Here is a 23,820-nt window from a genome sequence, read left to right as displayed (position 1 = left end):
ATTATAACATTTATATGCTACAACAATGAAATTATAAGTTGTATTAAACTTTTCTTTTGATTCTCTATAAAGATATAAGAAGATGTAGGATGAGTTCCAATGAGAAAACTCTCCATCCAAGTCACAATTTGTAAAAGTAAACCATTATAAGTCTAAGTATGGTCTTCAACACGGAGCCTTGGCTCACAACTAACAGCAAGCTATAAAGGGCCCCAAATATAAAGAGAGTAAAACCATTGTTGTACAGCACATGAATTTATGTATAATGTAACCAACTTATTTTCACGAATACTTAATTTCACATTTAGCAATTACTTTTCGGGGCAATTTAATTTCGCAATTTTCAAATTGTTTAATTTAGTTATACTAGAACACACCCGTGATATCGCATGTCCGTGACTGAATAAAAGTAAATAACTATGCGCAAGCCTTATTTCAGTATTATTATTGTCATATGATAAAGTCATGCTGATAATAAGATACACAGTTTTCTCTGCTTTCAAATCTGTCTGTTTGAACCCGTCGAACTGGAACTGTGATTAGTATTGGTATTGTTATCTTAGAAAGTGTTATTGATCAAATTAAACATACTACAATAGGTAACAATTTGACAATCGTTGATGGAATTTAGTAGTGTCAACCCTGTGATTATAACCCTTGTAAATAGCATAGTCCTGAATACACCGTTTGGTGGTGCGCCTGTCAGATGCGGAACGTAAAGATAAGGTAATAGGTAACAGGTGAATATATTATTGGTATTGGTATAGGACTCGACACGGAACTTCTACACCTTTGTTCTATATTAGTTATATATAAAGTTGAATTCTTTGATTCGTCGTTTTTACGTGATGACGGCTGACAAATTGGACCTCTTAATTTTAGTATTATAGATATAAGGAAAGATTATTTTTTTTAACATATTCACGTTATTTTCTATTCTCAAAAGTCATGAAAGTTTGTTGGTCTATAGTATTGCTTTTTATTAGAAATTTAATTTGATTTTGGAACCCCTTGCATAAGTTGCCAGCCAATCAAAAGAAGATTCTTATATGTAACATACATGTATTAAATGGTATTTTTGCAAATCTATCAGGTTCTATTTTAGGTAAACATGGCTTTTTCTGGATTTTATAGGATCAATTTACCATCTTTAGTAACTTAACAGACCAGAAGCCAAGCAGTGAAAATTTGAAAGGAGATTCATTTTTTTTTTTAAAATGAGGCCGTTTGTTATCTCTTTTGAATTGTTACATTTTTTTATCAGGACCTTTTATAGCTGACTATGCGGTTTGGGCTTTGCTCATCGTTGAAGGTCATACGGTGACCTATAGTTGTTAATGTATGTGTCATTTTGATCTGATGTGGACAGCTGTCTCATTGGCAATCATACCACATCTTCTTTTCTATATTCATATATCTTTTTAGATGTTATTTCTTGATTATGAAGAAGTCTCTGTCCCAAATTTCTTAACCTTCAAGGAAAGTTTGACAAAGTCATTTAGATCTTAAAATAATTTTAAGGTGTTTCTAATAATACAAGTTAGACGAAATCTAATATTATTGGAAAACCAATATTTCTGCAAAACAAATGGCTATAGACAGCGTCGATGTCTTTTCCGTTCTAGTATTGTATCATATTCTATTTGAATCATATCACAAATTTTACTTATAAAATGATGTACATATATGTTGTTTTTCTTATATTCTTGTACATGTACATAATACAACGAGATATTTTCAGTTAGAACAGCCCAGAATATAAAATGTACTAAATTAAATCTTTATCTGATATCTAAGAGATGGTTTATTACCCGGTAATACATCTTTATTTTTTATTTTTAGGTTTAATATTCTGCCGTTCCTATTACAGTAAACAACTGCCTTATAGGTAGTGTGGGAATCGTCTGGACAATTATCTATTAATCAGTGAAATTGTACATCATGCTCGGATTCTTATTCGATTTTAATCAGTTTTTAATTTAAATGCAAATGATGTAGAAAATTAAAAAAAACACACTATACTTTTTGAAATTATGTAATAATTTTGCATGTCATATAAAGTTACCAAAACATACAGATGCATAATTGTACAAAAACATATATTTTATGGATGTCCTAAGGCGTTTATAACAATAACATTAAGATGTCAAAAGTTTCAATAAATAACAACATTTTAAAGACATTTTTTTTTTAAAACTTTTTCAATTAATGAGACTTATGATATTTTTTTTCTACGCTATTTATTTTTGGATTAATTGATACTGGTATATGAAACATCCCTACATGTTGATCTTGAAGCAGTTTGCTTTCAAGAAGTGCTTGAGGTTATAAATTCAATCCTGATTGCCAAACTTATTTTTCAATATTTGTATTTGCTGCTTTTATGCCAAAAATGCAGTTAAAAGGAGTAAGATTTCAGACATGCTGGCATGTGCACAGGATAATGGGTATTCTTGCAGATGGTCATGTGAGCAAACATACTTTATATCCGACTTTACTCGTTTGTCTTATAACTAGATACCCTAATGATGATTCTGGCCAAATTTGGTCAATTTTGGCTATGGAGTTTCAGAATTTTGATTTGAAAAAAATAACAAAAAACCAAAACCAAGTGATGACATCAGCTCAAACTGGCACACCAGATGAGCTACAGAGGAATGTATACTGTAAACTAAATCATGTTCAGGACTTTTGCAAGCAATACTTGCTGTGAAACAGTAGAAAACTTAAGCAAGCCCTATCTTTTCTTAAGTTTCTAAAATGGGTAAAAGTTCTCAGCATTCATAAAAACTGTGTGAAAAAATATTACTCAAAACACCTTACTCCAGCTGAAATAATAGTGCTGAATAAAATATACTGCTATAACAAGTGTTTAAATACAGAATGAAACACTGTGGACTCATTATCATTCTTATTTTCCTGGATTTTGTGGACATAGGTAAACCACAAATGTATTCTAAAAGGGTTGTATGCAGACTTGGTCAAACCCACAAAACCAAATGTCAACAAAAAAATATATATTTTCCAGAATGTACAAAAAATTAATATCCACAAATATAAATGAATCAACAGTATTTATTATGGTGTTGTAAGATGTACTCACAGTATGTATCATTTCTTGGTGGCGTACTCTAGAGGTAAAGATGATCTGACACGGATATTCTGTATCCCTGGATCTGTTCCATGGTAATGACCAGCTCCATCAACTGTTGAATTATAATATTCTTTTACAATTATCTAAATAATGAATTTACTAAAGCATATGATATTGTATAACCAGACATGGACCCATACATTAATTTTCATTGGTTTTGCGGGTAAAGGTTATCTATGAATTTAAATATTCCTTTGGAAAAACAAGTGAAACTGTGAGCTACTGCTCACTGATGATACCCCTGCCGCAAGTGGATAATATAAATAGTGTAAACATATGCAAGTGTTCGGTAAACAGGAAGTTGTCGAGTGATGAATCTGAAAACGCATCACATGGTATAGCTGACTTATATAAATCCTGAAACCAAATTTCAGAAATCCTTATATTGTAGTTCCTGAGAAAAATGTGAAGAAAATTTTCAACTTGGCTATCATGTGTAAAATCATACAAGTGTTTGTTAAACAAGAAGTTGTCAAGTGATCAATCTGAAAACGCATCACACGGTATAGCTGACTTGGATAAACCCTGAAACCAAATTTCAGAAATCCTTGAATTGTAGTTCCTGAGAAAAATGCGACGAAAATATTCATGGGACGGACGGACTGACTGACGGACTGACAGACAGAGGTAAAACAGTATACCCCCCCCCCCTTTTTTTTAAAGCTGGGGTATAAAACCAAATTATAATTTTTCATCAAACCACAATAATTGGTATCAAAGAAAGCACTAGTAAATGAATCCACAGTAAAGGCACTTTTCTATGCTAAGATATATATATCATCAGGGGCGGATCCAGTCATTTTAAAAAGGGTGGGGTGGGGTGGGGGTCTCAACCCAGGACAAAGGGGGGGTTCCAACTATATGTCCCCATTCAAATGCATTGATCGACCAAAACACAGGGGGGTCCAACCCCTGGATCTGCCAATGATTATACATTGTAATACTGGTGATAAAACTTCAGCTGTTTTCAAAGAAGCTCATTTGTGTGTTTTGCAGTTAGGTATGATGTCCATATTCACTAAACTAGTACACATTTTTGTCGAGCCTTCGACTTTTGTCGAAAAAGCGAGACTAAGCGATCCTACATTCCGTCGTCGGCGTCTGCGTCCACAAATATTCACTCTGTGGTTAAAGTTTTTGAAATTTTAATAACTTTCTTAAACTATACTGGATTACTTCCAAACATGGACAGAAGCTTGTTTATGATCATAAGATAGTATCCAGAAGTAAATTTTGTAAAAATAAAAATTCCATTTTTTCTGTATTTTACTTAAATGGACTTAGTTTTTCTGCAGGGAAACATTATATTCACTCTGTGGTTAAAGTTTTTGAAATTTTAATAACTTTCTCAAACTATACTGGATTACTTCCAAACGTGGACAGAAGCTTGTTTATCATCATAAAATAGTATCCAAATGTTAATTTCGTAAAAATAAAATTCCATTTTTTCCATATTTTACTTATAAATGGACTTAGTTTTTCTGCGGGGAAACATTACATTCACTCTGTGGTTCAAGTTTTTAAAATTCTAATAACTTTCTTAAACTATCCTGGGTTTGTACCAAACTTAGACAGAAGCTAGTTTATGATCAAAAGATAATATGCATAAGGAAATTTTGTAAAAAAAAGTAAATCCATTTTTTCCGTATTTTACTTTTAAATGGACTTAGATTTTCTGCCAGGAAATAACATGTTCACTCTGTGGTTAAATTTAAAAAAAAAAAAAAAAATTCTTTTGCTACTTTTAATTTGTACTAAACTTAGACAGAAGCTTGTTTGAGATCATGAGCTAGTATTTAGAAGGAAATTTTGATAATATTTTGTACCTGTGTATAGATTTTACTTATAAATGGACTAAGTTTTCTTCCAGTTAACATTACATACAGTCTGCAGTTAAAGTTTTAAAACATTTATTAGATTCATAAACTATCCTGGATTTTTACTAAACTTGGACAGAAGCTTCTTACAATCAAAAGATAGTATCAAGAGGGATATTTTTATTGATTTTTTTCCTCATTTTGTTAAGCCTGTGAATTTCAGCAAAAGTAGGCGAGACACTGGGTTCCGCGGAACCCTTACAAATTTTTTTTTACAGGCAAGCTAAAGCCCATCTCCGGGTGCAGGATTTTTTCTTGGTGTTGGAGACTCATTGGTGACCTTCAGCTGTTTTCTGCTATTTGGTCAGGCTGTTGTCTCTTTTCCCCATTTCATTCTCAATTTGTGTTTGACAAAGTTATTGATGTCTCAAAAAACTTAACCTACAGACTGAACTTAAATGTTGTCAGAATCTAGATCACTGTCTCACAATGTGAAAGGTGCAACTACTTACTTTTACATTTGCTCACCTTCTTGTACAATACCTGTATCTTGTATTGTGTACGTAAATGATGTAAACGGTGCCACTGGTGATTTAGCTACCAAAACCTGGGAGAAAAGAAATTATGTCAAAGAAAATATTGGATTTTGACACCATATATACGTATCTGTTAATTGTACACTTTTAGTCTGTGTACCAGATTCTCAAACACAATACTTTAAATGAACTTAAGTTACTGCATTTAATTGTAAGGTGAAAGATAATAAACCTTGATGTACATTATTATAAAAGTTGTATTCTTAAAATCATCTGTTAAAAGTTTATTGTCTTCCAAGTTTGAGAATAAATAATGTATTGGGGAAAGGGAGACAACTGTATATAGACAAACAGAGATATTTTTTGCAGTCTAAGAAGGATAGTTCTTAACTCATTTTTCAGCAAACAAACTATTATTATTATTCATGATTATCATTTTCCTATTCTTTCCAAATTTTATACATTTCATTTATAAATCTGTGACCTTATAGAACTGATAAATCTTCAATTGAAAATATGACTCTAGTAGGTAGACATTTTAGTTATTTACTAAATAAATGCTAGGATAACAAGAGTAGGGTACATAATAGAGCAAACTGGTTCTGGAAAGTAAATATTACTGCTCTACCTGTCTTTTTTGTCCTTCAAGGTATTGTAGAATTAACCTTGTGTTAACATTATGACTCCATGTATTCCCCAAGGCTGCAGTCACATACCCAGTGTCTGATTCTGGTACAATTTCTCCTGTCAAGAAAATAATAAAAACTTGTGCATTCAAAGTATACATTGATATGAGTGCAATTTTCCCTAGATTTTCACAAACCTTTTAAGAATTTCAAAATGATATGTCACCATTAAATACAAGGAATTTCATGGGACATCATAAATAAAAACAAGCCTTATACATGAAAGCAATTCCAAACAATTGGTAATTATACACCTTATTGCTATTTGTCTGCCTAAATGTCATCACAAAGGTTCCCCTTAAATTTTGAATACAAGTTATGACGCCACAAGGGAATAGTGATTATTGTATGACAACAAAAGTTCAATTGGTGCAGATTCTCTTGTCAACCGACACAGATTTCTGAGTTGCACTAATAAGGTCTATCAAATCAAGTAAAAAGAATGGAACAAGCAAAGAATTGGATTAAGACTATGACAAACAGTTAAATATCTGCACCAATCTTTGAAACATACTTTTCATTAGTTAGCTATGATATAACAACCCTCATATTATTGTTGTGATGATTTCCAATATACTGCTATGAACCCTTTAATAAGCAATATTTTCCACATTTGCAAAATATCACAACTTGATTTAATATCATAATTCCAATATTGTTACCTCCCTCCTCAAGATCAGAAGGTGTCGGATTCTGTCCAAATCTTGTTGTAATCTGATTGGTCACCACAACCTGTAAAGAAATTTTTTTACGCAATATTATCTCCCCTTATATTTGAATTTTTCAGTTACGCATATGTGTTGCAGTTGCTTAATATTATTATTTTTGCATCTAATGCCAAATTATTCTTAAGCTGATTAAAGCTCAAGCAATTTAGGAAGTTAAAATATGTTGTTCACATGTGCCTCTGTTTTTAGTTAGGTTAATTTTTTTATATTTTCAAACAAAAGCTCAATAAGCTTGAGTTTTATTGTTTTATTAATTTGGAATCATATAAAGCTTATTATCTTTGTGTCTTTACTTTATATATTATGATGTATGATACTAAGTTCCTCCCTATCTTAAAGACACAGGATTGTTAAAACTCGGTTTAGATTTTTTGGATTTGTTTTGTTTTCTACAATAAGAAGTTTGAGTTAATGCAAATATATTGTTCTTCTACTTACAGGAATACAAAATACTTCTGCCAGATATTTCAAGATGGCTGCCTGCTGTGACAAGAAGTTGGTTCTGTCAATCAAACTTTTCCCACCACTCCCACTGTATTCCTTCCTAACCAATGATGCAATAGAATCTACCACTATCAATTTTATCTTCCTAGATATTATCTCTTCTTCTAATGATGTCAGTCTAATACAAAAATTAAATATAAAACAAATTTAAAATGTAAACACCAACTAAGTTACTTACATGTGTTAGCTGTTTTTCTAGAAAATCTACTGCACTGAACAAGCACAGTGTATTCGTTTGTTTTATTCCATATCAAGATAAAATGTGTTATTCTATTTTTACAATTATGAAATTCAAATTTTATCCAAGTAAAAAGCTTCATTTTACAATTGATCTTTTCTTTGAATAAAAGGTTTTATCTGGAAGGTGTACCAATTATCTATAGGATTGTATGTGTCTTCAGCAAAACCATGAAATCAGATATACAGTTTTTCTTAATCCACAAAAATTGGTTGAGAATGAAATTATATAAATCCACCATAAAAAGATATTTAATTTTATTTTGCTATCAATGAAGCGTTTATATTGTCTTTAGACATGACAAAAAGCAACAAACCCCACAATTGGGCCTTAACCTTATTTAGCATACATTTCAAAAAGTTCACACAATAATGAACTTGTGAACTTATATTCAAGTTGATGTGACAACAGCTTCATATTCATAGTAAACTATTGTATCAATATCTTTGTACCTTTTAATAAGGGATGAACATGTCTGTTGAACATCAACAAATATACTCCTTGTAAGCTGTAGTAGGCTGTCTTCCTGTCTGAAGTATTCTGGGTATTTACACTGTGCTACCTGAACCAGTCTGAAAGTGAAATACATATTTAAACAGAAAGATCATATGGAACATGTGTACGAAGTTTCTGGAAGTTGATTGGACTTCAACTTCATCAAAAACTACCTTGACCAGAAACTTTAACCTAAAAAAGCGGGACAGATGGACAGACAGACGAACAAACTCACAGACCAGAAAACATAATACCCCTCTACTATTGTAGGTGGGGCATAAAAAACTAGAGGCTCTAATGAGCATGTGTAGCTCAACTTGGTCTATGGGCATATTAAACTAAGGACACAAATGTTTTTTTGACAAAATTGTGTTTTGGTGATGGTGATGTGTTTGTAGATATTACTTTACTGAACATTCTTGCTGCTTACAATTATCTCAATCTATAATGAACTTGGCCCAGTAGTTACAGTGGAAAATATTTTGTAAAAATTTTAAAAAAAATGTTTAAAGGGCAATAACTCCATTCACTTATTTTAAGATCTTATTTGGCTGAACATTAGGTCCGAGTACACAGTTATTTCGTAGTGCATTTCTTTTAGACAATAAATGTAAATAAAAAAAATCCCACCTGCGCTTTCTCAATAACATTTTTACAGTATGTTGTACTACTTTTGGGACAAATTATATAAAATTTATAGAAAACTTCATCAGCTCTAACTCAAAATATCGACAATTTTGTGTTAAGGGGGTCTTGAAATCTTTTGACAGCTTCCGAAGTGCTAATTTTTGACCTTTTTCAGCTGGACCTAATCACTACTTTACCTAAATATTTATGACCCAAATTTTTTTAGTGTCATTTCACCCCCCAACTTGCTATATGAGGCATAAAACATGGAGAATTAAATTTGGAAGGGGTATAACAAAAATTGGCAAGTAACACACTGTCCACATTAAGGACTATATTTGTGGACAACGAAAATCAAAGGACGATAACTGTGTACTCGGACCATTATTGCTGTTTACAGTTTATCTCTATCTATAATAAAATTCAAAATAATATCCAAAAGCTGCAAAGTTTTCTTTAAATTACAAATTCAGATGCAGCAACCCAACATGTCAGAATTGCTCTAAATGCTTTGGTTTCAGAGTTATAATCCCAAAACTGTGTTTAATCCATATATTCTGTTTTTAGCAATGTCTGCCATCTTGGTTGGTGGGCAGGGTAATCAGACACTTTTTTAAAGCCAGAAACTCAAATAATGATTGTGGCCAAGTATGGTTAAATTTGGCCCAGTAGTTTCCGAGGAAAACTTTTTTTTAAAAAGTTAACAGACGACGACCGACAAGAATGTCAATGACAACGGAAACCAAGCGGTAAGAGCTTACTTCAGGCCAGGCGAGCTAAAAAAGCAGCTGTTTTTCATCTGTCAAAATCATCACACTCTAGCAATCACTAATTATTTTAACTTCTCTGCAGAAAAAGTAGATGCACTAAACGTTTACCTTTCGGCTGAGAATGCTGATTCAGTATCTATGTACATAACACAGCCATCTAGACCTCCCATGTTAGCAGGCAGTGTTGCTACGACACTTAACATCACACAGAACTGGGTTTTACCACATCCTGAAGGACCTGCAATCTACAAAGAAATCATTATTATTCAATAAAATTTAACTAGAAGCATCTTTAACAACTATTGTGCAGTGTAGAGTAAGACAAGAATTTGATTAATTATTAAAAAAAAATAATTGATATTTGTATGGCTGATACTTTTTGTCTGTTTATAGTTTCACCCTATATATCTACTAGTCTATATACTTTTTACCAAAAATAACTCACATTTTAAATTTTGTTAGCATTAACTAAATTTGATGTTGATTATTTTTTGTTTTACATGACTTTAAAGCACCACATTCAGGCTATTTCATGGGAGCCAGTTTTTATAGGTTGAGGAGGCCAGGGTGTCTGGAGAAAAAGCATTAATTAAAGTGCAATGATTAATTTCACATGACTACTTTGATGAAGAACAGCAATAAAAACACTGTTCCTTTGCTTTTTGTGTGTGTGTTTTTTTTGGGTTTTTTTTGTTGGTGTGCTTTAACTGTTTTTTCGCTATGAATGGATACTCCTTATCCTTTGTTTTTCTATTATGTAGATATTCTGAATTTAAAGTTTACAAACCTCAGTCACTGTACCCATAGGAATACCGCCATGTAAAACTTTGTCCAGGTCTGGTAAAGTTGTCTCAAAGAAATTCTTTGACTTTCTTCTCTCTAGAAGCTCTAATGCCTATAAATGTGTAAGAAAATTTAAAACAAGCTAGAAAAGGTCATATCTTCACCATAATAATTGCCAATGTCATACAAATTTTTATGTCATAACTGTAACAAAATAGCTGGACATTTAAAAAAATCCGGTGTTAAGCCTGGACTATCGAATCATTCATATTTTACAGATTGTTTTAAACCTCTTGTTTTGCACATTTGGAATATGGACCATAATTTGGTATTCGGCCTTTGGTTTCTTTTTGTATCCTTTTTTATAAGTTCTAAAATTTTAACTTTTATTTTGTGGGTTGTGTTGGTGTTAGAATAGTATGAATGGAACAATTGAGTTTTTCCAGAAAAAATTAATACATTTTGATTTACCGTTTACGTGACAGGAAACCAAACAGGAAACCAATCTTTATTTTCTTTATTTTGCACAATATATTGCATAAGACATTAATGAACACCATTACTGGTGTTACTTGTAGTGCGGTGACAGAAGTGTAAAAAGTCGTCTAGATCGCGAGTTTAATCTCCCCAAATAACACACGGCTTAAAATGGTCTTAACTTAAAGACAAATATGTCTTCTTAAGTTTTTGCCCTGTCGTCAGAATTTCGTACGGTCACATTTTTCTAAAAAGTCGTTTTAATGACTAGTAGTATATTGGAGAGTTTCAACCCCCCTTTTTCAAAATGAAAAATTGTGTATGTTCACTTACATTTAACTGAATTAGTTTTTCCTGAAGCTATTTTCATATATCGAAATATTCTATTTAGTATTTCATTTTCTTATACTCTATAAAATTTGCGTAGTTAAGACTGTTAAAAATTGAGGTATTTTTAATTGCAAATTCAGACACAAACTTTAGTTTCTTCTTTATAGTAGCAATAAAAAATATTCCATAATATTTTTAGCATATAGTATTTCATAAAACTAATCAGTGATAAAAATTTCGGAACCAAAATATGAAAAAACCTTAAGAAATCAATGGAAAAAGAATGGAATAAAAAACTTCAATTTCAACACGGAACTTAATCACTTGCCTTCCGTCACATTTTGTATATTAATCAATAATTTGCTCTCAACTGATATATGATTTTACTACCTCTTCGCTAGTATATACACATATTTGCACTGATATAAGCTACATTCTTTGTTTGTATGTGTTTATAATCTCTGTTTTTTTGTTATAAAACATTAAATATACTTTGTCAGAAAAGTCTAATTGTAAAATCAAAATAATTGACGGATAGTTTCAGTAAATATTCCGTGATATGTCAAGTATGTTTCAACTTGCTCCATTAAGTCGAAAGAAAAGACAAAAGTTGTTAAATTTTATGCAGTGCTTAATTTGCAAAGAAAAGAAAAAATGGACTGAAATTTTGAGTCAATTTCCCAGTATAGGAAAGTCGATTTTTGTATCTGTATTGAATAAAAGATTAGATTAGATGAGGTGAACATCAAACTGTTTCATGCGAAATGCAGTCTTAACTCATTGATTTCTATAGAAATTCAGTTGTCAAACAACTTCAACAAGTTCAAGGCAAATATAACAATATTTTGTAGCAAAATAACTATTTAAGATGTTAGTCGATTGAAAACTGAACTCGAATTTTTTTATGTCAAATGTAATAGTATATAAATAACACATAGCTGAGAGGGTGATAGAGCAGATTGGTACCCCGAGAAAACATTGTCAACCGCGGCGAAGCCAAGGTTGACAATGCCTTTTCAAGGGGTTCCAATCTGCTCTATCACCCTCTCAGCTATGTGTTATTTAATTTATTATACTGAATGTCCTATAATTTTTGGCTTTTACAGATTAATTTTATTTTAAAAGTATTTTCTATGACGTCACGTTCATAACAACGTTACGGGTATTAGAAAAAAAAACTTCATTGTTCTTTGAATAATCGATTTCTGATTGGTCTAGACGAGAGGGTAACATTAAAAAAAATTGTCACCCGCTCAGCCATGTGATAGAGTAAATTGACACCCTCGTCTTAGCCAATCAAAATATGGCATTTTAACGTGAAGTATAATAAACACAAATAACGGACAGATATGTCATTCCACTGCAAGTATACAATAGAAAAGACAGCTCTACAAACTCTACAGAAGTATACCCAACTTCGGATGAATTGTCTCTTTCTTCTTCAATTCAATCAATGCCTTCGTCTTTATTCATTTTATGGTAACTCGATGAAACTGCATAGCCAAGACTATTCTCAGGAAATGGCATCACAGAAATTGCGTAATTGATTAAGCAATTGTTGGGTCAACCGTTTGTGTGACCATTTTTTTTTACTCCTTTTCATTTAGGATTGGCTTTACAATTGTACCATGATTTTGGTTCGAAACACCTTGTTGAAATATTGAATCATACCTGTCAACTCACCCGTTTTTTGCGGGTGACACCCGTTATTTTCACCTCTCACCCGGGAGTTTTTCTTTACCCGGCGGGTCCCGGGAATTTCTAACATTACCCGTTTCACCCTGATTTCTGACCGGAATTGTTTCCGGTATTTAGAAGTAATACGACCTTCGGTTTTATCGGTCTTTTTCAATGTAACCAATAGTCAAAATGTAGGACTGTTTACCTGAGCTACGTAACGATATTTTCAACAAGCTACAAGATGAGTTCAGTGACTATCAGTTGACCCCATTAGATGAACTTCCACTTTGCACTTCCCCTGAAACTGACATTGGTACATTTTGGGGAGAAATGTCCAAGTTGCATGACATTTTTTCTTAACAAGCCAAGATTTTTTGTTTTGTCAAAAATTGCTAAAACATTACTGGTTTTGCCAAACAGCAATGCAGACAGTGAGAGGGCATTTTCTTTAGTAAAGAAAATAGCTACAGAGTTTAGGGCTGATCTTAATAAGGATACACTGTGTGCTCTTCTTTCTTGTAAAATGAATACACATTTGCATTGCTATGAACTGAAACCAAGTGCAGTTCTTTTAAAGAATGCCAAGTCTGCTACTATGCCTATGGAATATAACAATAGTCTGAAATAAACTTGTATACATGTTCTAACTGTTTCATATACATATTGACTATATAAATTATATGTAAACATATTTTTGTTCTTCAATTGAGCCCGCAAAATGTCGTACGGGTTATGACCTGAGATTTTTTTTCTCAATGCAGGTCATGACCTGACTTTTCATTTTCAGAGGTTGACAGGTATGTTGAATGCCAATGGATTTTATGCTTCTTAAAGTAGAGTGCGACGCTACATCTAATGTGTTGCCAACCATGAAATTTAGCGAAATCAAGATAGTGTGTATGTCTCATGCATAATGTTTCCCCATCATCTTTGCAGACAAGCATATGGATGTCATCTTAACCCCATTTTAGATCTCTGTTAAATCTTCAAAGTTGGATGAATTGAAAGGGATGGTTTGAAGCTGGTATTTCTTTGGGAACAAATGTCTTCGGACTTCCTACAATACCTTGTCTGTACTTGTAAAGAAAAACTCAAAATAACGTGTTTGCTTTGAGCAGAACCTTTCATGTGCATACCTGTGGCCATGAGTGAAATGTATAGAAATATTAAAAACATGTCTTGTGACGGTTGGTGAAAATGAAGATGATGGAGATAACGGTTGATTAGGTACAGAGCTTGTTGAACTGAAACACACAGTCCCAGCCCCCGGGTTTTGGAAGTGTTGGCATGCCCTTAAAAAAGTCAAACCCCGCCACATTCTGTTTGTGTCTGTTTCAAGTCACGAGACGGTAATGCAGTGTTTGTCGTATGTTTCTATATACTATATTTTTTTGTTTCCTATTCATTTTGTACATCAATCAGGTCGAGAGATTTTTCGTTTTTTTTACAATATTCATTTCGTGAATTGAAGACTATGCAGTATAAATTACTCATTGTTGAAGCCCGTACTGGACGTATTGGTAATTTATGCCTCATTTGCAATCATGTCACATCTTCTTTTTTTATATGGAATACTTTTGAAGTTTGTGGTACGTTGCAAGGAAAAAAAGGGGGGATATAGGTACAAAACTTATAATGTAATAGATATTAACCAGAGTAAAATACGCAACAACAGATAAAACTATATGGAAGCAGTAATAATAGTGAAAAAAAACCAAAAGCAACGAATAGTCTATAATAAAACCTGAAGTATCCGCAATTCAATTTGAGGTCATATTTCACTGTAGTGTTCTATTGCTTTGATTTGATACCTCACACAATATGATAGTTTAAAAAATAATTTTAAAGTATTGTCCTGCATGACACTTGATTTTTACCTGAAATTGAAATTTTTCAAAAGGTTAAGGTGCTCTAAACATTTTATAGGTTGAAAACTTAATTTTTGAAGTTTTGTTTATAAAACGCCGTTTAAGGATTTTTTTGATACAATAAATCTTAATGATTAAGGTTTATGTATAATAACAAACATTAATAAAGCCAAATTAGTATCGTATGTATTTATGTAGAGTTTAGAAATAGAAAAAAATGTCAAAATTGAAACTCTCCCAAATTTTCAAAGATTTTCACATATGACCTTTGACCTCAATTTAAAAAAATTGTGACCATACCAAGTCCTGACGACAGGCATATTATTATAGAAATCGATTTCCTCTTTCCAATGATATATTATATAGGTGTGTGTTCGGTGGGGAGATTAAATTCAAAAAAATCTATCTTCAGTCACCGCACTATTGCTTCATGTTAATATTTAAAATCTATTTTCAATGTTAAATTAAAGGTTTTTTTTAAACACGACAGGAAACCATAAGAAACCGAAAGCATTTTTTAAGTTTTATTTTATTGCAAAATCTGCTTAAAATAATCTGAACAGTATACTTTTTCTTAAAATCTATCTTTAATGTAACAGTATTATAAAACTCCTAAATATGTGCTTGTTTTGAAAACAATTAGTACAATTTATTCAGAAATTTCCATTTTTTCTTCATTGATACAGGATACCATAATCGTTGTATCTTGATGTTTAAGCCAAAAAAATGTATTTATATTTGGTTTTGAAATTCTAGTTATATACAATTTATTCCAAATCATTGGCAATGTATATACGTAACATTCTTTAAATCCAGTAAAGAAAAAACTTTTTTAACTTGGAATTAAAATCTTTAAAATAGGCACAATGTGATACTTGTGACCTGTACACCATATACATGGTTTCCACATTTTAACCTACTTTAGTGGGCTAAAATCAATAAAGTACTTCCTTTCAAGTCATGCATGGTAAAAGTTTACTTCTCCTTTGACAAGTTTATTGCGTTTCTGATAAGTGTTTGCAGAACATGAATAAAAAATAATAATTAAAAATTGTGACAAAGATGCCAACTTTGTACATTCCAAGTGTAACGGTATATTAACATGTATTTTTTATTAAATTATATTTATTCACCTAAAATATCCAGTTATATTTACTGCTGAAGTTAAATCAATCCAACGAGCATTGGTACAATGATAAGAGACGTAATTTCGATTGATTTTTCCAAGGACTCTTCACATCATTATCGGGAAACGAAGTGTGTTCTAACGTCTGTCAAATCTGAAATCGATTTTGTCAAGTCATTGGGCATTTATTTTCACACAGGATCGTATGTAACATTATGCACATAGGAAAAATAACAGACCACCGGCGCAATCTCTTTGACAATTGTATTTTCCTCTTTTAAACAAGACGAAACAAGTCTACAGATCATGTTTGCTAACATCCCGTTGGAAACAAAAACAATATTTAGACCTAGTACAATGTATTTCGTACATCCGGCCGTAATGGCGTGATCACATGTTAGTCACATGTTTCACGTATGACCGGAAATGAATAGACAAACAATTTTTATTAAAAAAAAGGAAATAACTGAACTTCTGTTTCGTGTGAAATGTAACGCATAACAATAACGTTATTTTCTAACTTAATTATTACGAAGAACAGAACTAGAATGTAAATCCTCTCTGATTTACCTGTTTGAACATCTCGCAAGAGTTCATATTTGCATATTGTTATAAAGAATTCTATTACAACAAAGCAGATTACATCATCTAAAATTTGAGTTACGAAATCGGACTCCAAAGTAACGCAACTGTTCTTACACCTGCTACAGAAATACTTATAATTCTCGGCATTTTCTTCAGACTATTCTTATTGGTCGATGTTCTTTATTATTTGAAAGCAAAAGTTACGAATCTGCCGGTGACGATTATCTATAAATCAGTCAGCGTTATGCACTTCGGAAGCGGAAAGTAACGAGAGAAACGACACAAAAATACGATTGTATAATCTTTGAAATTTGTTAATTTCAATTTTTTTTCTAGGGAAGAGTAGCATACACTTGTATGTTGATAAAAATTAAAGCTTCTTTAGATGTAGTTAAGACTTTTCTTACAGTAATACACATTTTTATCACTTTTCTATAGTTATAGGAAACGAGCCCAATAGCAAATTATGGTCCATATCCTTTTTACAAAAAATAACTCACATTTTTAATTTTGATAGCACAATTAAATTTGATTTTGATTTTTGTTTTTTTAACGCCACTTTTAAGCACCGCATTTAGGCTATTTCATGGCAGCCAGTTTTTATAGGCAGAGGAAGCCGGAGTGCCTGGACAAAAGCTTAAATTTAAAGTGCAATGATTAATTTCACATGACTGTATGTTGATGAAGAACAGCAATAAAAACACTGTTCCTTTGCTTTTTGTGTGTGTGGTTTTTTTTGGTTTTTTTTGTTGGTGTGCTTTAACTGTTTTTTCGCTATGAATGGATACTCCATATCCTTGTTTTTCTATTATGTAGATTTTCTGAATTTACAGTTCACAAACCTCAGTCACTGTACCCATAGGAATACCTCCATGTAAAACTTTGTCCAGGTCTGGTAAAGTTGTCTCAAAGAAATTCTTTGACTTTCTTCTCTCTAGAAGCTCTAATGCCTGTAAATGTGTAAGAAAATTTAAAACAAGCTAGAAAAGGTCATATCTTTACCAAATTGTTGCCAATGTCATACAAATCTTTAAGTATACAAGAAATTTGTCATTTGCAATAAGATCTATTAATTAGTATAAAGTTTCAATGTATTACGGTGGTATGGGTGTCTTCCTCCATCTTGGATTGTAAAACACAGAGAACCAAAGGTCCAGATTTTCTATCAAGTTAGCAAAATTTGATGCAGGAATACAGATATTTCATGTGAATTTTCATTTAAAAGAACCAATTTATAAGAATAGAACTCATAAATATTGACATTTTTGCAAATGATGATTATTTTTGGTTGTTTTTAAAAAAAAGTTAAAATGGCATTTTAAGGGGAGGTAACTCTAAAACAGTGTATTTTCTGAAGGATTCTACATGGAATATTCCTATTTTGTATTTTAGCCGGTAAAAACGTACGGTGACCCTATCTTTTATTTTGATATTCTCAAAGCATTGTCTGAAAGCTATCTTTTCCTTAAGTGTTTAACAATTCTATCATTTTGTTTAGTTTTTAATCTGAAAACTGTGTTTTTCCTATATAATCCATACAAAATGTGTTATTTTGTCACGGCCTGTAACTTGAGAAAATGTGCGGTGACCTATCATTTTTATTACATTTTTCAACATATATCAATAGATACTACGTTTTGGCAAAGTATGAACAAATTCTATCATTTTTATTTTATACTCCCATACCACCTTAAATGGTGTTTGGTCAATTGTTTTATATACTGTAAACCAACTTATTTTCATGAGTTATTTATGTTTCGCAACTTTGGTGAGTAGAAAAATAACAAGAATATAAATCGTCTTGAATATGTAAAACTTGCGGTTCATTCCTTAATAATTACATGAGATGTGTTTCATTATAATAAACACTTGATGTAAATCGTGTTTTCATTATCCTAGCTAAAAAATGTAGTTATAAGTATTGAATGCTCCTTTTTGTAACTTCATAGGGTTGTAAAAGCGTTTACCATGCGCACATTTTAAGAATGAAGGGTTTCTGCGCTTCATACAAAATGTACTTTGGTCAACGCTTTTACACCCCAATAAAGTTACAAAAAGAAGCATTCAATTCTTAATTAAACCTCATTAAATAAGTCAGAAAATCACAACATTAAATAGCCATAAAGTGGTCTAGAAAAGGGTAAAATGCAAAATAAAGTATCCACAAATATAAGTTGGTTTAAAGTACATGTATTATGATAGATTAGTAAAAATTACAATATCTGATAACTTACTGTAGATTCATTATTATTCGTTGGATACCAATTTTCGTGGATTTCTTTGGTACAGGTTAACCACAAAATTAAATGTGCCTTGAATGACAAACTTTCCGTAGGCTTGTATGTTGACTTTTTGATAGAACCAGGAAATTAAATATCCACGAACATGTGAGTTTTCCTCAATCCACGAAAATTGGTACCCATGAAAATAAATGAATCCACAGTAGTTAAAATATTATGACAAGCACAACTCACTGAAAGGTAAGAATGAGATCTTGTGATCAGAGTTAGTCAGACAATATCCTAAACAAATAAATATTTTAGCCTTCATACAAAATTTTGAAAAAAATACTGTCAAAATTTCAATACACATACATGTACGATGTATATCATAAACTTTAAACCATGAAAATAATAATGATTGGATTGTCTAAACAGGAGATTCTAGGATCTCTGACTATCCAATCCTCATTTACATGATACATGATATACTTACAGTGATTGATTCAGGCACACAAGCTTTACAACAAGTCTTCACCACCTTTTGTAAACTGTAATATCCTAATCCTAGTAGTTTCAGAAGTTCCAAATTGTTTTTTGACAAGAAATCCTGAAATCAAATGAACATTTAGTACTGCCGGGTTTTTTTGTATAAACTCTTTTATATGTTATGTGTTTAGCATAATAGAGTGAGGTCCCAGTCAGGGAAAACCTGTCGTATATTCATGTCAAACTTTAACTTTATACATGTTTGATACACAATCTTTTAATAAGTTATTATTGCCATTGAATTAGCTTTTAGTAACTGTGATTACTCTCATATATCTTTTCTATATATTTGTATTTGTGCTTCGTGTTGATCTGATGAGTTGCACCCTTTTCGACTGATTTTTATAGCTTTTACATGTCAGTGATAACGTTGTCTTTTTTCAAAACTACCTCTACCGTTTTTTATTGGGAAAAATGCATATTTTTTATTGGGAAAAATGCATATTTTTTATTGAAATTGGGAAATTTGTATATTTTATTCTAAACACATCTCTGATTTTTAGCTGACCTTTGCTGTCTTTTTGCACTGTTTTTTAATGTATATTTTGGTTGTCAGACATTTTCAACCTGAAAGATACTTTTCGGAGAGGGGAAAGAAACAGAAGCAATGATGGTACTTAATGCATTGAAAACTACAAACACCATGATGATTCTGAACAGAAAACCAGATCTCAAAAGTGCTTTCTAATATCAAAATAATAACATGAATACGATATTTACAAACATTAATACCAATGCCATCACTGTTTGGGGAAAATGTAAAACTTTTTGGGAGGAATTTTAAGCCATTTTTTTAGTAATTGGGAATTTTCTCTAGGGGAAAAGGCAGAATTTAGGCTGTAATTTGAGGCAAACAATATCACTGCATGTAGTTCTATTTATCCTGCAATTGGGTGTCCTACTATACAGATACAACCCTACATATATAGCTATGCTGTATCTGTATACTCGCCTTCAGTTGACTGTGTGATTAAGATATTACTACATGTGCCTCAAGGGGTTTCAAATTTTTTTGTCTCTCAAAACACAAACAATATACAGAATTTATTGCAGGATAAGACAATAACTGTTTAGTGTCTTTAAATATCAGCTGTATTTGTACTCGGCTGGAAAGAGGAGTAATAACCTGCTAAAGCTCACATTACACCTGTTTCTTAGCCTTATACAAATACAGCTGATATTTAATGACATTAAACAGTTATTGTCTATATATTACACCACTGTCTAAAGTTAGGAAAAGAGTTTGCAGCAAACATGCCCCTGCAAATTCCGTGGGTGCCTATTTGAAGTCAGGAAATCAGGCGGATTGTTTTCTCATTTGAATTGTTTTACATATTATCTTTCACACAAATACATACCGTTTACAACATATCAGAGTTTAATGTCAAGCGCACAAATCAAAGTAGAGTAGAAATGATTTCATTGTTTTTTACAAAAATAAGTATGAAAAGGTTCAGACATACCTGTCAACTCACCCGTTTTTTGCGGGTGACACCCGTTATTTTCACCTCTCACCCGGGAGTTTTTCTTTACCCGGCGGGTCCCGGGAATTTCTAACATTACCCGTTTCACCCGGATTTCCGACCGGAATTGTTTCCGGTATTTAGAAGTAATACGACCTTCGGTTTTATCGGTCTTTTTCAATGTAACCAAAAGTCAAAATGTAGGACTTGTTTACCTGAGCTACGTAACGATATTTTCAACAAGCTAAAAGATGAGTTCAGTGACTATCAGTTGACCCCATTAGATGAACTTCCACTTTGCACTTCCCCTGAAACTGACATTGGTACATTTTGGGGAGAAATGTCCAAGTTTCATGACATTTTTCTTAACAAGCCAAGATTTTTTGTTTTGTCAAAACTTGCTAAAACATTACTGGTTTTGCCAAACAGCAATGCAGACAGTGAGAGGGTATTTTCTTTAGTAAAGAAAATAGCTACAGAGTTTAGGGCTGATCTTAATAAGGATACACTGTGTGCTCTTCTTTCTTGTAAAATGAATACACATTTGCATTGCTATGAACTGAAACCAAGTGCAGTTCTTTTAAAGAATGCCAAGTCTGCTACTATGGAATATAACAACAGTCTGAAATAAACTTGTATACATGTTCTAACTGTTTTATATACATATTGACTATATAAATTATATGTAAACATATTTTTGTTCTTAAATTGAGCCCGCAAAATGTCGTACGCGTTATGACCTGAGATTTTTTTTCTCAATGCAGGTCATGACCTGACTTTTCATTTTCAGAGGTTGACAGGTATGTTCAGATAATATGTTTATTAAACTAATTTGACCATGGTATTATTACTTGAAACCGGTCTCACTTATTAGCGACAACAAGAATTTTAGAGACAACAAGCGTCAACAAGCGACAAGAAGCGACAACAAGAATTATTTTAGCGACAACAAGCGACAAGAAACTATTTAGCGACAAGAAAACATATTTGTTTTAATTTAAATTTATAATTGCAATAAATATTAAAAGAATATGCAAAAGAAATAATTTTAGCGCAAGAAAGTTAAAATTGATAGAAAAAAATGAAAATTATACACATATTCATTTTATCATCTATAATGTATAACAGTCAGTATTACGCTTAATTACAAATAGAGCATCGAATTGACATAACAAGAGTACACTTAGAGCATAGTATAAAGCAAATGATTCAAAATGGTATATTCCATTATGCCCACTCCATATATATCTCCATTCGTTTATTCATACTTTGACTTTGATGAAAACAGATACATACATTATCTTATACATATTCTTCATATTTAAAAATAAAAAGAAGCTCAACCTCTTTCTTCTTCACAAATGTTTAATTTCTTCATCTACCAATATACTAATATTAACTTCACAATCTCTTTCTTCCTCACAAATGTTTCATTTCTTCGTCTATCTATATAATAAAACATTTTAATTAGACATATCTGCTCGTAAATTTAAAAAAAAATTACATACAAATTTCTTTATATGCAATAAAAAAAATGTTTTCTTGTCGCTAAATAGTCTTCTTGTCGCTTGTTGTCGCTAAAATAATTCTTGTTGTCGCTTGTTGACGCTTGTTGTCGCTTCTTGACGCTTGTTGTCGCTAATTAGTGAGACCCCTTGAAACTATTGATTGGCATGTGAAGTGTGAAAACAGAGACATATAATACAAATTGTAATTGTATTATATATGTCTCTGCCTCTGGTGAAAATAAAGGGTAGTAGGCCTAAATGTACATTAATTGCGAGTACATGAAACTCACATTGACATAAATGAATAAATAGAGGCCCGATTTCTATGGTTCTAAGGCCGTGGCATGAGTCTGCTTCAGAAGCAGCCGTTGGACACCAAAGTAATTATATTGGACTAAAAGATGAGGAACAAGGAAAAATACAGCAAATCATACGTAAAACACAAAGGCACTTGTTTCTATCCATTGGAAGACCCACTATCAACGTATATTTTTGTTCTATTCCAATGGATAGAAATAAGTGCCAGTGGTAAAACAGTAAAAGGGGGACTAGAACAGTTTCAGCAATTCTAGATAGTTGAACTATATGATTTTAAAACCTTGCACGTGAACACGTTGTTGACAGCTAATCTTTCTGTTATATCCTTTGATAACCCAGCTCTTCGCAGTTTCTTGTTTGACATTTTTGAAAATTGTCCCATCGGGAAAACGCGCCAAATTTATTCGGAACATCTCTACCAAAAAGTATAATACCGATGCAAGGACAGACAAAATTCGGCACACGACGGACCTCAAATAATAATATTGATCTTATTTATGATATAAATGGTAGTGAGCCACATGTTTCCATGGGACCCTAATAATTATAGCAGGATAAACTGAATTAGATGAAACCAACTAAACATGAATTTCCGGGAATTAAGATTCCGTTTATCAAATCTTTGTTTCGTCATGGACAAAAGATTTCAGGTATAGTTAACTACTAGTATTCCGCCACGCTTGACATCCTTAAATGAACTTAAACTAGAAATATATATAAACTGAGACTACTATATAAATGATCTTGTTTAAAGGCGGACAATTAATCATATAATTTTGTAAGAAAACAGAAAACGAGGTCTGATTCAAAAAAACAACACAGTGCCACTGAAACTGCCCGGGCAATATCAAGATGCTTGATAAAAAAAAATTAATGTACAAACATTATGCATTCCTATGGGAACCAGTTGAAATCAGAGATCAATATGAAGAATAACGAAATCAGAGATCAATATGTAGTATAACGAAATCAGAGATCAATATGTGATGTAACAAAATCAGAGATCAAAATGTAGTATAAAGAACTCAGAGATCAAAATGTAGTATAACGAAATCAGAGATTAATATGTAGTATACTAAAATCAGAGATCCGTGAAAGATATTAAAATATGTAGTATAACGAAATCAGAGATCAAAGAGATCAAAATGTAGTATATAACGAAATCAGAGATCAATATGTAGTATAACAACCTCAGAGATCAAAATGTATTATAACGAAATCGGAGATAAAAATGTAATATAACGAAATCGGAGATCAAAATGTAGTATAACGAAATCAGAGATCAATATGTAGTATAACGAAATCAAAGATCAAAATGTAGTTTAACGAAATCAGAGATCAATATGTGGTTTATTGAAA

The 23,820-nt window shown here is 31.9% G+C and overlaps 1 protein-coding gene across 2 annotated transcripts; it reads right to left on the bottom strand.

The window, feature by feature from the left end:
• Nucleotides 1-3,102: 3,102 nt before the first annotated feature.
• Nucleotides 3,103-22,866, bottom strand: LOC134701426 (DNA repair protein RAD51 homolog 2-like). Of its 2 annotated transcripts, XM_063562576.1 has the most exons (10): nucleotides 22,742-22,866; nucleotides 19,120-19,233; nucleotides 17,247-17,354; nucleotides 9,664-9,800; nucleotides 8,116-8,235; nucleotides 7,360-7,543; nucleotides 6,856-6,925; nucleotides 6,136-6,251; nucleotides 5,500-5,578; nucleotides 3,103-3,206 (listed from the first exon to the last, which is right to left on the bottom strand). In XM_063562576.1, exons 1-10 carry the CDS (start codon nucleotides 22,841-22,843, stop codon nucleotides 3,112-3,114), a joined length of 1,125 nt encoding a protein of 374 aa, XP_063418646.1. In that variant the 5' UTR covers nucleotides 22,844-22,866; the 3' UTR covers nucleotides 3,103-3,111. The 2 variants fall into 2 exon arrangements, with proteins under 2 accessions (XP_063418646.1, XP_063418647.1); XM_063562577.1 differs by lacking the exons at nucleotides 17,247-17,354; nucleotides 19,120-19,233; nucleotides 22,742-22,866 and adding an exon at nucleotides 10,343-10,445.
• Between the last annotated feature and the right edge of the window lie 954 nt (nucleotides 22,867-23,820).

The sequence above is a fragment of the Mytilus trossulus genome, unplaced genomic scaffold (assembly GCF_036588685.1).
Source record: "Mytilus trossulus isolate FHL-02 unplaced genomic scaffold, PNRI_Mtr1.1.1.hap1 h1tg000244l__unscaffolded, whole genome shotgun sequence".
NCBI lineage: Eukaryota > Metazoa > Mollusca > Bivalvia > Mytilida > Mytilidae > Mytilus > Mytilus trossulus.
This window is presented reverse-complemented; position numbering and strand designations above follow the sequence as displayed.

What these genes read in the sequence shown, in the direction of transcription:
- LOC134701426 (XM_063562576.1), bottom strand. Translation starts at nt 22,843, where the DNA reads ATGGGACAATTTTCAAAAATGTCAAACAAGAAACTGCGAAGAGCTGGG. An exon ending in GTGTGCCTGAATCAATCACT is followed by an intron (nt 17,355 to 19,119) that starts GTAAGTATATCA and finishes ACACATTTACAG; the next exon opens with GCATTAGAGCTTCTAGAGAG. An exon ending in TTGAAGGACAAAAAAGACAG is followed by an intron (nt 5,579 to 6,135) that starts GTAGAGCAGTAA and finishes CTTTTCTCCCAG; the next exon opens with GTTTTGGTAGCTAAATCACC.